The sequence below is a fragment of the Symphalangus syndactylus genome, chromosome 4, assembly GCF_028878055.3.
Source record: "Symphalangus syndactylus isolate Jambi chromosome 4, NHGRI_mSymSyn1-v2.1_pri, whole genome shotgun sequence".
Classification (NCBI taxonomy): domain Eukaryota; kingdom Metazoa; phylum Chordata; class Mammalia; order Primates; family Hylobatidae; genus Symphalangus; species Symphalangus syndactylus.
The window spans coordinates 155,907,680-155,924,277 of NC_072426.2; the positions used below are offsets into that span (position 1 = coordinate 155,907,680).

Below are 16,598 nucleotides of genomic sequence, written 5' to 3' on the forward strand. Positions count from 1 at the left end.
CAAAAATTAGCCGGGCATGGTGGCAGGTGCCTTTAGTCCCAGCTTCTCAGGAGGCTGAGGCAGGAGAATCACTTGAACCAGTTAGGCGGAGGTTGCAGTGAGCTGAGATCGTGCCACTGCACTCCAGCCTGGGTGACAGAGGAAGACTCAGTCTTAAAAAAAAAAAGAAAATTCATGTTTTTCAACTGGTCAGTAAAGCCTGACCTTAAAGGATAATGTTGTCAAATGATCATAACCTGAAACACTCAACCACTAATGGATGGTTATAGCTTTTAAACAGGATACTTACATGGGCCATTGAGTGTAGTTTCCTTTTGATGTTCCTGGAGAAATCACTGGCAAATTCTTCTCGTCCATTATTCTTTTTATGCCATCAATACTATGGGTCAATTTTTCATGATGGATTTCTTATTATTTCTAATATTATGGCTGATTTACATTTACCACATTTTAATTAATACCTCCATTTTAGTGAGTGTATTCTAGGAGTCCAGGCTCTTGTTTAGTATTTGGGAAATGCCTGATTTTATCTGGAACACACTTAACCTTCCTTAGAAGAATTTTTTTTTTTTGAGACAGTTTTGCTCTGTTGCCCAGGCTGGAGTGCAGTGGCGTGATCTCAGCTCACTACAACCTCTGCCTCCTGGGTTCAAGTGATTCTCCTGCCTCAGCCTCCTGAGTAGCTGGGACTACAGGCAGCTGCCACCATGCCTGGCTAATTTTAGAGATGGGGTTTCACCATGTTGGCCAGGCTGGTCTCAAACTCCTGACCTGGGGTGATATGCCCCCCTCAGCCGCCCAGAGTGCTGGGATTACAAGCATGAGCCACTGCACCGGCCAGAAGAGCTATTTTATTGAAAGATGGTTGGCTAATCTCATCCATTTTATATTGATTTGTGTTTGCTACACTTCATAAACTTTCACTTTCTGACCCTCTCCCAAATTTTAGAGCTTCGTCCTCATAGATTCCTATTTACCATACACACTTACTATGCTAACCCCTCGTGCATTTTCTCTAAAATATAGAATATTTGAGTAGCTTTACTTACAACTAACCCATATTCATACTGCTACCAATAGATTGTTCTAATCACTAATTTTTTTTCTTACTCAGAACAAACATTATACGATTCTTTTCAGCCATCTCTAATCTAAATATTTACTCTCTATGAAGGCAGTTGCAAGTAGATTTTTGTGTCATGTAATGATGGGGATATGTTCTGAGATAGTTGTTAGGCAGTTTCATCATGGTGGGAGCATCATGGCATGTACTTACGCAAATCTAGATGGCACAGCCCACTACACTCCTAGGCTACTCATCTGTACAGCATGTTACTCTACTGAATACTGAGGCAGTTGTAACACAGTGGTATTTGTGTATCTAAACCTAGAAAAGGTACCATAAAAATACAGCATTATTATCTATGGGACCACTCTTTTATATATGGTCTGTCATTGTGTGGCATATGACTATTGTATTTCTATTTCTTCTGGTTTCAAAAAGTATGCCTCATAGAAATTACTATCAGATAGTCAGTGGGAAATCACTTGATGTGGAAAAAAAAAAAAAGTCAAGAAACAAAACTGATTCCACATTATGGCATCAAAAGGAAAATTCTCTTACTGGGGAACATTTCTCTCTACAGATGGACTCATTGACTGCATGGATCCCGATTGCTGCCTACAGAGTTCCTGCCAGAATCAGCCCTATTGTCGGGGCCTGCCGGATCCTCAGGACATCATTAGCCAAAGCCTTCAATCGCCTTCTCAGCAAGCTGCCAAATCCTTTTACGATCGAATCAGTTTTCTTATAGGATCTGATAGCACCCATGTTATACCTGGAGAAAGTCCTTTCAATAAGAGGTTAATGCTTCTTTTCCGTATGTAGATTTGTGATGATGTTATCAACAGTTTACGTACACTTTATGTGAAATACTCATGACTGTGAACCTGAGGAAAGTTCTGTTTTGAAATACAGTTTTTCCTCTTTCTGCAGATTCTTCACCAAACTTTGCATTTCAAGCATTTTTGACACAGTTCACATACTTTGTCAATTTCAGTACCTGAAACATAACAGGACATTACATTAAAGAGTCAATAAATCTTCATTTAACTAGTTGATTTTGTTAGCACAGTTGGAAATGTTTCAAAAGAAGCAGTGAAAAGACCCCAAAAGGCAGAACAGAAGTGCACTTTTTTTTTTTAGCTGAGCTCACTAAATAATATAAATTATGAATTAATGTAATGGAACTGCTGACGGCATGGCAGTAAGATTGCATAAGCTGTATGACTGGTGCTTTACAGAGCAGTAATGACCTGAAAGTAAAGCAGTAAGTGAAAGCAGGTGTCTTGTGTCTCACTGAGCAAAAGAAGATGATTTACACCAGAATTCCTGGGTCTGCAGTAATTTAACAGCATTAATGCAGTTATAGCCAGCAGTTGATTCAAAGTTGTTGTACAAATGTTCCTTATTGCCCCCTTAAATCTTATACTTCTTGGTCCCTGAAGATTTACTGATTGCCTCAGAATTAATTGGAGAGTCTACTTTTCTTCATGTGAGCACCATATATATGACTTATGAAAAAAGCACAGAGTTTATCATTTTAAAAATTCATCTCTAAATTATTAGTCTTGATAACACTCCAAAAAACAGATTGCCACAAATTAAAACCCAGGGTAAACACAAGGCATTTAGAGAATATGCATTACACTGAATTAAAAGGGACATTGTCTTGCGAGTATTTCAGGTCTGGTTTTTGTGAATAACGATGGATTGCAGAGCATTGTGTTATTTTATCCTTAGGTTGAATTATCTATAAATCATGATAATGTTGGCCTGAAAAGACAGATGTTCATTCTCATTCTTCTGCTTTTCCAACAGCCTTGCATCTGTCATCAGGGGCCAAGTACTGACTGCTGACGGAACTCCACTTATTGGAGTAAATGTCTCGTTTTTCCATTACCCAGAATATGGATATACTATTACCCGCCAGGATGGAATGTGAGTTAGTCCCATCACACTATCTCTGAAGGATTTGAAATATAAAAACTAGACCTTCCTGTACCACTGTCATGTTTGATTGTCCTTTTTAATATGGAAATGCAGCAACTTTTAGACTCTAGAAACTTGTGACAGTACATATGGCAGAGATTTAAAGTCATATACTCACATATTTCTTCAGAAGTTGATTTTACTTTCTAAGGCATAGTGACAGTACTGTAGTTTTGTAGGAGAATGCTGTTTGTCTCGGCAGATGTATGTTGAACTCTTTAGGGGTAATATTTTATAATGTCTGTAACTTGAGCTCAGGTGGTTCCGAGAAAAGAGTCAATGGAAAGCAAATTTGGAAAAAAAATTGGTCAACTTGGTGAATACACATAGGACATACGAGTATTTATTGTATAACTCTTGGAATATTCCTATAGATCTGAAAATATTTCGTATAAACGTTGGGAGAAAAAGTTGATTTTCTTTTTAAAGCATATTAACTTAAGGAGGTGTGTATTGGTAGTTATATGGGATCCAGACAATGCACTAAGCATACCTTGTTTTTTCTTAGGTTTGACTTGGTGGCAAATGGTGGGGCCTCTCTAACTTTGGTATTTGAACGATCCCCATTCCTCACTCAGTATCATACTGTGTGGATTCCATGGAATGTCTTTTATGTGATGGATACCCTAGTCATGAAAAAAGAAGAGAATGATATTCCCAGCTGTGATCTGAGTGGATTCGTGAGGCCAAATCCCATCATTGTGTCATCACCTTTATCCACCTTTTTCAGATCTTCTCCTGAAGACAGTCCCATCATTCCTGAAACACAGGTAAAATATTCTCACAGGCAATACTTGTAAATACAAGATCTTCAGATCATGTTTTGCCAGAGAATCTTAAAAATAGGTTATAGAGGCCAAGCACGGTGGCTCACGCCTGTAATCCCAGTGCTTTGGGAGGCCGAGGCGGGCAGATCATGAGGTCAGGAGTTCAAGACCAGCCTGGCCAACATCGTGAAACCCCATCTCTACTAAAAATACAAAACAAAATTAGCCGTGCATGGTGATGGGCACCTGTAGTCCCAGCTACTTGGGAGACTGAGGCAGGAGAATCGCTTGAACCCGGGAGGCAGAGGTTGCAGTGAGCCGAGATCACACTACTGCACTCCAGCCTGGGCGACACAGTGAGACCCTGTCTCAAAAAAAAAAAAAAAAAAAAAAAAAAAGGATTATAGAATTCCAGTGCTATCTTTAAATAATTCTATAGAATGAATTATATAGTGTGTGTTGGTGTGTGTGTGTGTGTTTGTGTGTCCTAGAGTAGACATTGTTATAGTAGGATATCTAGTTATTTCTTTTTTCTTTTTTTTTTTTTTTTTTTTTTTTTTTGAGACAGAGTCTTGCTCTGTCGTCCAGGCTGGAGTGCAGTGGTGCAATCTTGGCTCACTGCAAGCTCCGCCTCCTGGGTTCACGCCATTCTCCCGCCTCAGCCTACCAAGTAGCTGGGACTACAGGCACCTGCCACCAAGCCCAGCTAATTTTTTGTATTTTTAGTAGAGGCAGGGTTTCACCATGTTAGCCAGGATGATCTCGATCTCCTGACCTTGTGATCCGCCCACCTCGGCCTCCCAAAGTGCAGGGATTACAGGCGTGAGCCACCGCGCCCAGCCTTTCTAGTTATTTCTTAAAGATCTACTCAAACAAAATATTTTTTCTTCAGGATATACCGTATATATTTATTAATAATAGTCAAATGAAACTATAGCTTAAACTCAATCACTAATAATGTCTTTGTTCATTTATTTGTTAATTGAAAAAAAACTTTAGTGCCTAAATGTACCTGACAGCTTGACTGACATTGTACCAAGTGCTACTGACACCACTCACTATTGCCCATGGCTGTTAGTCTCAATGACTTACTGTTTAATTATTGTTATAAGTAAAAAGTGTTTTGGAAAAGGTAGTTTTGACAGAAAATATTCATTAATATAACTTTTTAAGAAATAGCCATGCATTCCCCATTCGTTTCATCTACTGAAATAGCTGAGGATTGTGTTCCATCCCACGTTTCCAGTTAGAAAAAACTTTCAGATCTTAAAAGTAGGGCATTAGGTATAATAATAATGGACATTGCCAGGCAGCGTGGCTCACTACTATAATTCCAGCACTTTGGGAGGCCAAGGCAGGAGGATGGATTGAGCCCAGAAATTTGAGACCAGCCTGGGCAACATGACAAAACCCTGTCTCTACAAAATATACAAAAAATTAGCCAGGTGTGGTGGCGTGCACCTGTAGTCCTAGCTACTCAGGAGGCGGAGGTGGGAGGATCACTTCAGCCCGGGGAGGTCAAGGCTGCAGGAGCCATGAGTCCCACTGCACTCCAGCCTGGGTGCCGGGAGTGAGATCCTGTCTCAAAAATATATATATAATCATAATAGACTGTATTCGTAAAGAGGTAAGGAAAAATCTGTGGTCATTAAAATACACTAGCACATAGCAGCTTTGTCGTATTCATTCGCCCGATATTTCTTGAACACCCGTTCTATACCAGGCGCTGTTATGTGAGAACAAAGCAGTAAACCACTCAGATGAGGTACCTGCTCTCACTGAGCTTCCCAACTCATGAGTGGAGAGAGGCAGTCAACAAGAAATACATCAGGTTGCGATGAGACTTATCAAAAAATAATAAAAAAGCAGGGGACAGTGGATAGAGGTATGATCTTACATAGTATAGTTTGAGAAAATGTCTTCAATAAGGTGACATTTCAGCACAAACTTTAAGAAAGTAAAAGAATAAGCCCTGAAAATAGAAGGGGATTCTTGGCTTGTTCAAGGAGTGGCAAAAAGGACAGCAGGCACGGCTGGAGTGAAGGCGGCAGTAAGTAAATCACAAGCCATTGAAGACCATGGCAAAGATAACTCTTTGAGAATTGGAAGCCATTGAAGGTGTTTAAGCAGAGCAGTGACAGTCACTGATTTCCTCCTTTAAGGAATTTCTATGCTGAGAATATTCTATATTGGGCAAGGGTGGAAACAAGGAGACCAGTTAGGAGGCAACCTTAGTTGTCCACAGGAGAAATAATAATTTTAATTATTGAATAAGATAACAGCTCAAATGCATATTTGTGAATAGTGACTCTTTCGTGTTTTACTTTAGTTGCTCTAAAGCAAACTAAAGTAAATCTTGATAGGGCAAGTCTTTGGAGGTAGAAGCAGACACGGAAGAGTGGAGTCCAGGGAAGAGGTTGAAACTAAAGAGGTAAATTTGGGAGTCATTCGCATATAAATATAAAGCATAAACCTAGGGAGGGAGTACAGATAGAGACTACAAGAGGTGAGCCAGAAAGGTCTAGGATAACAAAAAGTCAAAAAGGCTCACAGGCAAAGATGTTGCAGCAGCAACACCTCAGGGATTCATTGTAAAATGGTCAAGCCAACTTGGAGCTGAAACTTTAAGAAGTTCATTGTAACCTCAATCAGTTTACTACTTCCTCCCCAGGCCCATCTTGCAGGTACTCTAAACTTCCTAGTCAGTCCTAAAATAGACTTTACCTAGAGTCAGTACCTGTCTGTAGGTGCCAAATTTCTAGCAAACTAGGACATTAAAATGGGTTTCAGATAGTCAACAATTCCATGAATACATGGAGTCTTTTCTCCATTCATTCATTCATTCATTCATACAGTAGGCAAATATTTCATAAAAATTTACTGAGAGCCTACTATGTACAAGATACTTTACTAGGATAAAAAGAAGAAGACGTGCATCCTGCCGTTCTAAATGTGATAAAGGTTTTAATGAAGAATGATACAAGTTCAAAGGAGAGGTCAATTCCTAAGTAAGCCAAAGAAAGAATCACTGAGGAGTTTGGTCTTAAACAAGGATTAGGCTGGAGAGGGAGGAAAGCATGTTTCAGACTGAAGATGTGTAAGCAACAGTGGAGTGGCAAAAACAAGTCATGTTGTAGAGGGGATAATGGGGAAGGAGGCAGAAGATGACTCCGGGACCAGGTTATCAATGGCCCTGAGAAGCAATCTAGTGGAGACCTTGAAGTCTTTATGTGATGCGGAACCAAGGCCCCAGTGGAGTTTTTTCAGCATTTCTCTAAAGTTAACTCAAGTGGCAAAACGCACTTGAAAGAAGTGCAGAAGATATTGATAAAAAAGAGAAATGAGTGAGCAGGCTATTCTTGTGAAGTGTATATCCATGCATATCCAGGGCTCAGATGGAGAGGGCCTCGCAATCACAATGGTAGTGGAAATGAAGAAGAGGGAACACATTAGACAGGGATTGGAAGATAGAATTGGCAGGACATGGTTCCTAACCGAATATTTAACGGGATCAGGAATAGGATTTACGGCTCACGCAGCTGGCAAAAGTAGGCCTGATGGTTTATTTTCCCACTTTGGCTGGATTTACCTTTCCTACTAATGCAAAATAACATGGTCAAGTTAAATTACATCAGAGAAACACATGCTTTAATGAACAAAATTACAGATATTAAAATCAAGCACAACACCTGATATTTTGAAATAGAGGGGCAGCTTCTGGAAGGTCACAGGAAATACATATAATATTCATAAGAGAGTCCCTTACTCATGGAAAACCTATCAAATGTATCAGAAATAATTTTGAAAATAAAAGGAAGCAAATGATGGGCTTTAGGGTTAAATCACATATTATCAGGGCCATTCTGGAGTCACAGAATCTATTTTTCAAACTAACTCCTTGATATTTCACTGATTATGGGAGAACAATGAGTTATCTTTAAACCATTCACCCTAACAACCTATAGTCTTACAAAAGTACCCTCAGTCTTCAATTTAATGGTTTCCCCGGGTCTAAAAAGTTTCTATATGTTTGTAAACTATTTTGCTTAAGACCGTTTTGTGGCTGAATTCAGTTACCATGTTTGAAGGAAAACTCCAATGGTAATAAATTCGTGTATCCGTGTATCTATGTTAGAAATGCCTTTACTCTACTGTACTGCATCACGTCCCTCTTCATGCCAACACCGACTGACAGGCCAGAATGGAAGCTTCCTTCATCCATTCATTCGTGCTACCTCCAACTGTGTGATTGTTTATATTGAAGCTGACAGCTCTACCCTCAGTACAAGGGGTCTTGGAGGGTTTTACTGAAGTTATTAAAGTTTGGAGGTGGCAGATACACATCATCTTTAACTGTTCTATGTGGAGGTGTTGGGGAGAGGGGGAACATTGCTGAACACTGAATCAGTATTCTAAGATCTTTCCAACATGAAAAGGCAGCCCTTTCTGTCTGAATAGTGAATCTTGATAGGGCAATATGAGGAAGCCTTTGAGAGTACTGTTTAATTCTTCGTGGAGAAAGTAGTGAGTTCCTGGTGCACGTTCTTGAACACAGATAGCCTTGCACTTACAGCCTATGTAGAAAGCCTATGAAGAGTTGTTCTTATTCACCAAACTAACAGGAGCATTGGTAAAGAGAATCTGAACTCCTTAGAAAAATTGTATATGCTACCTAAAATACATTTTTCAAAATATATTTTGGCATAATGTATTTTGCATTTGTTAATATAAATATTGTCGGCATTCATTGAGCTAGTTACACTGACTGGTAATCTATGGGGTTAAGAGTATAATTTTTTTAATTTGTAAAGGAGATAATTCTTATGCACATAATTATATTCATTTTTACAGTTCAGTTTCAAATAAAAAAGTGTGAATTGATATGTTCTATGTGCAGTTAATAACATATTAGTTGCTCTTTAGGAGAAATTTTATGGAGCTTTAAATTATTAGCTAATTTACCATCATATCAAAAATCCATGGTAAGTTGGAGCTGAATCTTTAATTATGACAATGTGCTATTATTACATTACCTCTCAACATGGATATGGAATTTGCTACAATTTAACCCAAATGACTGGGTGTTTTTTGTTATCCTCACTGTCTTTATAGGCTGTGAGCAGCCAGCTGATGAGGCTATAGGTATTGGTTTAGTCCCTAATGAGCCAGCTGGCACAGGCCAGATCTTTGGCCTAGACTGCACCCCTGTTCTGAGCTAACCATCTTACAAATGTCTGCTCTAATTCTCCAGGGTGATGGGGTGAAAGATGGGTTAGTGAGAATCCACTGTGACTACTACACTAACAAGTCAGTGCATGTCAGCCTGATGGAGCAGTCACAGTGTTTCCCGTATGAAGAGTAGCACCCGAGGTGTGATTAACTCAGAAGAAATGACAAGAGGCTTTTAGGAAGAGACATTTGGGCTGGCAGCAGAGTTATTGTTAATTATTGAATAAGATAACAGCTGAAATGCATATTTGTGAATAGTGACTCTTTCGTGTTTCACTTTAGTTGCTCTAAAGCAACTAAAATAAGCACATTGTCTTTACGAGTAACTAAGGCACAAAGAGTCACTGTTCACAAATACAGTGAATATATACTACATAAATGTATTTTATCTAATCGTCATATATGATCACAGTTGGAAACTTCTGCTTTATTCAAACTTAGGTACTCCACGAGGAAACTACAATTCCAGGAACGGATTTGAAACTCTCCTACTTGAGTTCCAGAGCTGCAGGGTATAAGTCAGTTCTCAAGATCACCATGACCCAGTCTATTATTCCATTTAATTTAATGAAGGTTCATCTTATGGTAGCTGTAGTAGGACGACTCTTCCAAAAATGGTTTCCTGCTTCACCAAACTTGGCCTATACCTTCATATGGGATAAAACAGATGCATACAATCAGAAAGTCTATGGTCTATCTGAAGCTGTTGGTAAGTTCCAGATAAATCTTTGCTGCAATGAAGTTTTTCTCAAAGCCAGAACTATCATAAAGTAATTGTAACCCAGGGAAGTCAGTGGATAAACAGAATATAAAGAGAATAAGGTTATCCTAGGGATATTATACCTTGGCTGGTTTAGATCTACCGTGGGAAAAGGAATGTACTCCATGTGGCAAGAAGAAGAAAATATCAGCCTTTTCTGGCTGAAATTATGTCATAGAGGAATTCTCTGAATGAGATTTCAGCTTGTCACATCCTTTTTCCCCCCATGTTTCTTTCCTTATTTTGTCCCTTTCTTTTTCCGTTTTCTTCTTATCTTTATTTATAACTTTACCTCCCTGGATTTCCTTATTTGTTTTTGCTTTCTGTATCTAACACTAATGTAGTTTCAATGCATACTGATGTTTAACAGGATAGCAGACATTTGTGTCCATGAATTACATCAGCTGTTTTCACTAGAACGGCCAGTTCATTCAATGAAAGGACAGTCAAACCAGTTGTTTTATTGAATGACTGGACAGTGCAATCAAAGTGTGACATGTTGAGAGACAGAGAGAAAGAGAATAGGTATATAGCATAGCTTCAAGCTCAAGCTCAGAACATAAAAAACTAAAGAATGATATGTTTTTGTTTTAATTAGTATTTACCTTAAAATAGAACATTGTACTCTGAAATTAATAGGTAATTTGGATTTGAATTAGTTCAAATCAATCCAGTAGTTGCCACTTCTCCTTTCATTTTTTCTCAATTTTAAAATCCCTGTTTCATTGTGAACTCTGGATCCAAAGTTTTTCATCTGTGATTTATTCATATTACTGCTAGTTTGTTTATTTCTGATAATAATATGTCAACATAATGTCATAATCTGGCTAGCTTTTTTGTTCCATTGAACCTTCCTTATCATAAATATTTTCCATAATTTAACACTCTTGAAAACTAGAGTTCTAATTATTCAGATGGCAAACATTATTTTTAGTTGTTATCTAATCACTGTTTGAGACTGACTGATCTAGTTACTTAACCAGATGCCCAATCCAGACTTTATTTTGTGCTGTGAACCCCTCATGAAGGGGTGGTATGGGGAAAAAACATTCATTTTCTATTAAATCAGTAGAAAATAATATTTAGAGATTTTTTTTAAAAAAAATCTTTTATATGGTGAAATCTTCTTAAATTAAAAAATAAACTGCTCATAAATAAGTGGAAATACAGTCTCAGAACACAGATGCGAAAAAGGCAGTTTTTTCCAAGTAAGAAAATAAATTGCATTTCCACCAGTAGTTGGAAAGATGAGCTGTGATTTGTTTGGATTCCAGTGTCAGTTGGATATGAGTATGAGTCGTGTTTGGACCTGACACTGTGGGAAAAGAGGACTGCCATTCTGCAGGGCTATGAATTGGATGCGTCCAACATGGGTGGCTGGACATTAGATAAACATCACGTGCTGGATGTACAGAACGGTAAGCTCTTGTTCATAAATAGCTGATGTTGTAATGTATTGTTCAGAGATAGCTAATGTTGCCCACTTTCCAACTCACGAGATTGTAACAACATTTTATGCTATCCATGCTGTAGGATTGGAAATGGCAGAAAAAAAGTAAAGGTGAATTTTTAAAGATTATAAAAGCCTAAAGTGGGAACCGTATAATACTTTGATATATTTTAAGATGTTCACGTATTCATCGCCAAAACGATTTTCCCATTAGACTGTGAAAGACAGACTGACTTTGGTGTTGCAATGAAAGATCTCTGAGTGGGAGTTGTCAGCACAGATTCACCTAGAGTGTCTCATTCTACAATGAGTCAGTGAGTGTGAGCCAAAGTACTTTAGAAAGGTTTACCAAAAATGGAGGGAGGGGGATTTGTTTTTAAAATAAAGAAAAAAAAATCATGTGACTTCACCAAAATATTTTTAGTAGATTTTAATTCGTGGGTAATTATTCTGAGTATCTAGATTTTTTTTTTTCAGTTCTTCTTAGACTATCAGGGAAATAAAACATTCTGCCACTCAAATGGGGTCACATATATTGTTACTTGACTTGGTGAATATTAGGGGAAAAAATGAATAATCTGAGAAAAAAAGCAAGAATCAAAAGCGTTCCTAGGAGTAGACCTGATAATGTGCTAGTGAATATGCTCTGAAGAAACATGTTTCAAATGCCGCAAACCAAAAGAGGAGTGAGTATTCACAAAATATGACCAGCTCAAGCTCATCAATATTATTTATTTATATGAAACACAATTCTGTTGTCTAGACTGTGTTTCCAACATTTTGCCCACATACTAGCTGCATCTCAGACAACTTGAAGGGTGCTTTGCTAGAAAAGCAAGACCTTAAGTTAATCTATTAACTTTAGCCTCCTGTCCTAAACCATATCATACTAGTACTCTTTTACTGATAGCCAGAGAAAAATGTCACAATCTCAGCAAAATAATCTAGCTCTTGACTTTGCAGAGGTTTTTGGAAGGTTCAGAATGTTAACTTGACCATGTTATACAATTAAATGTTTATAGTTAGTGGTCACTTTTTCAGATTATTGTTGCTTCAGTGTTCATTCCTCCTTAAAACAATTTTTTTTGTGTGAGTGTTGGAGAGGGTGCATTTTAACCTTCCAAATATATACAGTCTAAAGTAGTTTTCAGACCAGTACTTGAAAATGCTCGTGCTGGGCCTGATGCAGTGGCTTATGCCTGTAATCTCAGCACTTTGGGAGGCCAAGGCAGGTGGATCACTTGACGTCAGGAGTTTGAGACCAGCCTGGCCAATGTGATAAAACCGTGTCTCTACAAAATATACAAAAATTAGCCATGTGTGGTGGTACACACCTGTAGTCCCAGCAACTCGGGAGGCTGAGGTGGGAGAATCTCTGGAACCCAGGAGGCGGAGGTTCCAGTGAGCTAAGATCGTGCCACTGCACTCCAGCCTGAGTGACTGACAGAGTGAGACTCCGTCTCAAAAAAATAAAAAAGGAAGAAAATGCTAGTGCCTTCCCTCCAGGAAATAATAGTCTGAGAAAATCAGTAGTAAGGAAAAACAAAAAAGCAGAAAAACCCCCCTGCTTCACTATTTTATAGCAGTATGTTAAGCTCTACACCCCTTCCAGTTATGTCCTGGACATCAGGATGCAGCTCAGTTTGCACCCCAAATTAAGCAGAGCAGATAACTAGTGCCACATGCAGCACACATTGAAAAGGTGGGACTCCTGACCAAGCAGGGGACTCCAGTGTTCTCTCAGAGCCTCTCTTAACTCATCAGTGGTGTCTGAAGCAGTAGTAGTTTCATTCTGTTATATTAGTAGCACAAGGTTCAATCATGGTCTTTTAAAATGCGAAGCCATATGGCAAACATGCTAGTAGCTGCTCTTGATGGAATTATGTAAAATTATCTTTCATACAGTTTGAACATATTTCTGTATTCCTTCAGAAGCCCTCTACAAACAAAACTAGGGGAAACATCTCTAGATGCCATTTAGTTATGATGAGAGTATAGGGTAAAGTTCATAACCAGTTAGCTACAGGATTTCACTCAAGAGATTACAAATCAATAGGAAAACTACAGGCATCTCTGTAGCTCCAGAAAAGCCCATGCCTCAGTAATTCACCATTGTATGATACAACACACAATATTATATTCAGGAGGATTCAGAAATGTGTAGATGTTCTTTGTATGTATAATATAAATACACACATATTCTAAACCAGAAAACATGTGGGTAACTTCTATTAAAACAAACATCAGGGCAGATGTAAAAACCGAACTTTCCAAAATACTGTCCTCAAAAAAAAAGTTCTAAATTATAAAATATATTTAGGCCGAGCACGGTGGCTCACACCTGTAATCCCAGCACTTTGGGAGGCTAAGGTGGGCAGATCATTTGAGATCAGGAGTTCCAGACCAGCCTGGCAACATGGTGGAACCCTGTATCTACTAAAAATATGAAAATTAGTCAGGCATGGTGGTGGGCGCCTGTAATCCCAGCTACTTGGGAGGCCGAGGCAGGAGAATCGCTTGAGCCAGGGAGACGGAGGTTGCAGTGAGCCAAGATTGTGCCACTGCACTTCAGCCTGGGTGACAGAGCAAGACTCTGTCTCAAAAATAAATAAAAGAAAATATATGTTATTTTTAAATGTGAGATAACCTCAGCCACAGAGTGAACAGATTGCAGTTTAGAATTTTATCCAAGAACATTTTGACAAGTAGTGGCTTTCCAAAGTGACATGTGTCTAACTGAATAAACAAACAAAGTGATTTGTAGTCATGACAAGGTGGATGAGCTATAGAAAGACATGAAGGAAGCAGAGAAGACGGAAACATAGATGCTGACAGTTATTCGTGCAGGCACCCTGAAACATGGAAATAAATATTCTAATGTTCATCTTTCTGTTCTGTCATCATAGAGAAGAAGCAGGAAGGGCCAATCGTTCAAAGTAATGACTGAATAAATCAGATGTCGTAGAGCGGTAGTCTGACTTGTAGGATTCTTCTGATGAAAATTACACAACTGGCTCTCATAGGAAATTATAGCTCCATAATTATCAACTAACGTAATCACAGAAAGAAGAATCTTAGATATCATTAACGCATTCTTTGAATATTCAAGGCAAAATGCGTTTCACCTCTTGGTATGATCCAGCCTTATTTAGCTTATTTTTCTTAAATTTGAATAAACCTGTTTTATTTTCCCTGATTTCTTTATGTAAATTTGCTATGATTATTACATCACCCAAATAGCAAAGCATTAAAAAAGTAATCACAGAATGCACCTAAAATGTGCTGAGTGAGTTATAAGGAGAACATAATTATTCTAATTTCTTCTTCACTTTAAAATTATCCCGAAGTGGGGGAAAAAGCACTTTCTCAAGTTTCCTGATTGTACTTTCGTGGGATTATTCTTTCAACAGTGTATCTGCTAAGGAGTAGAGTCAGTATCTCTAAGAACTGCTTTGGAGCATAGAACATTCAATAAATATAATATATGCCGCTCTAAAGTCAAAGCAGCAGGTGGTGTATACAGATGATGATAACACATTGAGAAATGTCATAAACTATGCATGGAACAATAGCAGCTGACTACCCCGTGTGCATCACACCAAACTGGAGCCACTTCTGTATATAGCAATGGCAAAAGCAATAAAATTAGAATCTCAACTCAAATCTAATTTCTAACTAACTATGAAAATATTTAATATTCATTTGGAATCTTTTCTCAGATTTTCACTGAAGACCATAAAAAAGCAGACTGGCATTTTGTCTTGATAAAATTATTGGCACTTACTTACTTCCATGCCTTAAAGCAGAATTCACTTTAAATAATACATTGGCCTTCTACAACAGTTTTGTTATGTTTGACATTTTGAATAACTGCATGTATATGCGTTCTCCTATCAGATGAGAGTGTACGCAGGAATAGTCATCTTTGACAGGATAGGTAGAGTTAAAATAAGCCTGTATTATCATTACAGCTTTGGAGTTTGATGTCTATTATTTTCTACCTTTGTTTTCCATAAAGTTTGTTAACTTTAAAGAAAATTATAAATTCAAAAGAAATTTATATTCCTGGTTCACATTTTTATTAATTGAATATTTTCAATATTGATTAACAATTAGGCAAACTTGTTATTCCCTAAAGAACATTATGTAGAGCCTGTTCTCAAACCTGGTTGCACGTTATTTCTAAACTTCAGGGCTAAGGCTGCACCTCAGACAAATTAAACCACCATCTCTCTGGGTGAGAACCAGGCATTAATATTTTTTGGCAACTCCCCAGGCCATTCCAGTGTATAGCCATGACTGATCATCACTGATGTTGAGAACTGGGATTTTAATTCTTCTTAGTCTTCTTTTGTTCCTTTCACCAGCCATGATTTCAGTTCACAGTAGACAGCACTTTTGGTGTATATCCTATGTACTTTATCATGTAATATTTTACACTAGGTAGTTGAATACAATTCTTTCCAATGGAGCTTCAAATAAGAATATCTTAATCCAGACCTAACAGGCATTGAATTATAGTTAAAACAATCATGAACATGTTTGCTTTTCACCTTTACACTTTTTCATCATAACACTTTATTTCTTCTAGGTATACTGTACAAGGGAAACGGGGAAAACCAGTTTATCTCCCAGCAGCCTCCAGTCGTGAGTAGTATCATGGGCAATGGGCGAAGGCGCAGCATTTCCTGCCCCAGTTGCAATGGTCAAGCTGATGGTAACAAGCTACTGGCCCCAGTGGCGCTAGCTTGTGGGATTGATGGCAGTCTATACGTAGGCGATTTCAACTATGTGCGGCGGATATTCCCTTCTGGGAACGTAACAAGTGTCTTAGAACTAAGGTATGTCTTTCCTAAATTTGGGCTTTTAACCAAAGCTAAATGTGCCTTTTTAAAAAAAAATGTTGAGTCTGATGTACTAATTTATTCATGTAAAAATGCCATCCCAAGGTTTAAAATTTCCCCTAGAAAGAAGTCAAATTCTTGCTTAAAGAGAAGCATAACACATATATATTGTCCCATAAATGTATTAAAGAGCATGAAGTCACCCAATATATCAAATATCTTACTGATTTCAGTGAATTTTCTGTGCTCTAAAAGGCTAGAGCTATGATTCTTAAATCTCTTTAGAATAACCCTGTGACATAGGCATAGCTCTTTTATTTCACAGTGGTTGAAATTAAAGCATAAAATATTTTCCTGTGATTTCGGGACCTGATATTAAATGAACTAAGGCTACAACTTCTAACTAGAATATTGGATCTTCAGGTTGGGTTAATCCATTAGCCATAATGCCAATAGTAAAAGTAACATATTGTCTTTGCTTTGTTCATTTAAGTAT

The 16,598-nt window shown here is 38.0% G+C and overlaps 1 protein-coding gene across 10 annotated transcripts in view; it reads left to right on the forward strand.

The window, feature by feature from the left end:
* Positions 1–16,598, forward strand: part of TENM3 (teneurin transmembrane protein 3) — a 2,305,387-nt gene that overhangs the window by 2,234,853 nt on the left and 53,936 nt on the right. For all 10 annotated transcript variants that reach the window (XM_055276480.2, XM_063638465.1, XM_063638466.1 and 7 more), the window contains 6 exons: positions 1,647–1,863; positions 2,882–3,001; positions 3,561–3,822; positions 9,490–9,757; positions 11,083–11,226; positions 15,850–16,099. In XM_055276480.2, coding sequence (XP_055132455.1) covers positions 1,647–1,863; positions 2,882–3,001; positions 3,561–3,822; positions 9,490–9,757; positions 11,083–11,226; positions 15,850–16,099 — 1,261 coding nt within the window. The remainder of the gene's footprint in view (positions 1–1,646; positions 1,864–2,881; positions 3,002–3,560; positions 3,823–9,489; positions 9,758–11,082; positions 11,227–15,849; positions 16,100–16,598) is intronic.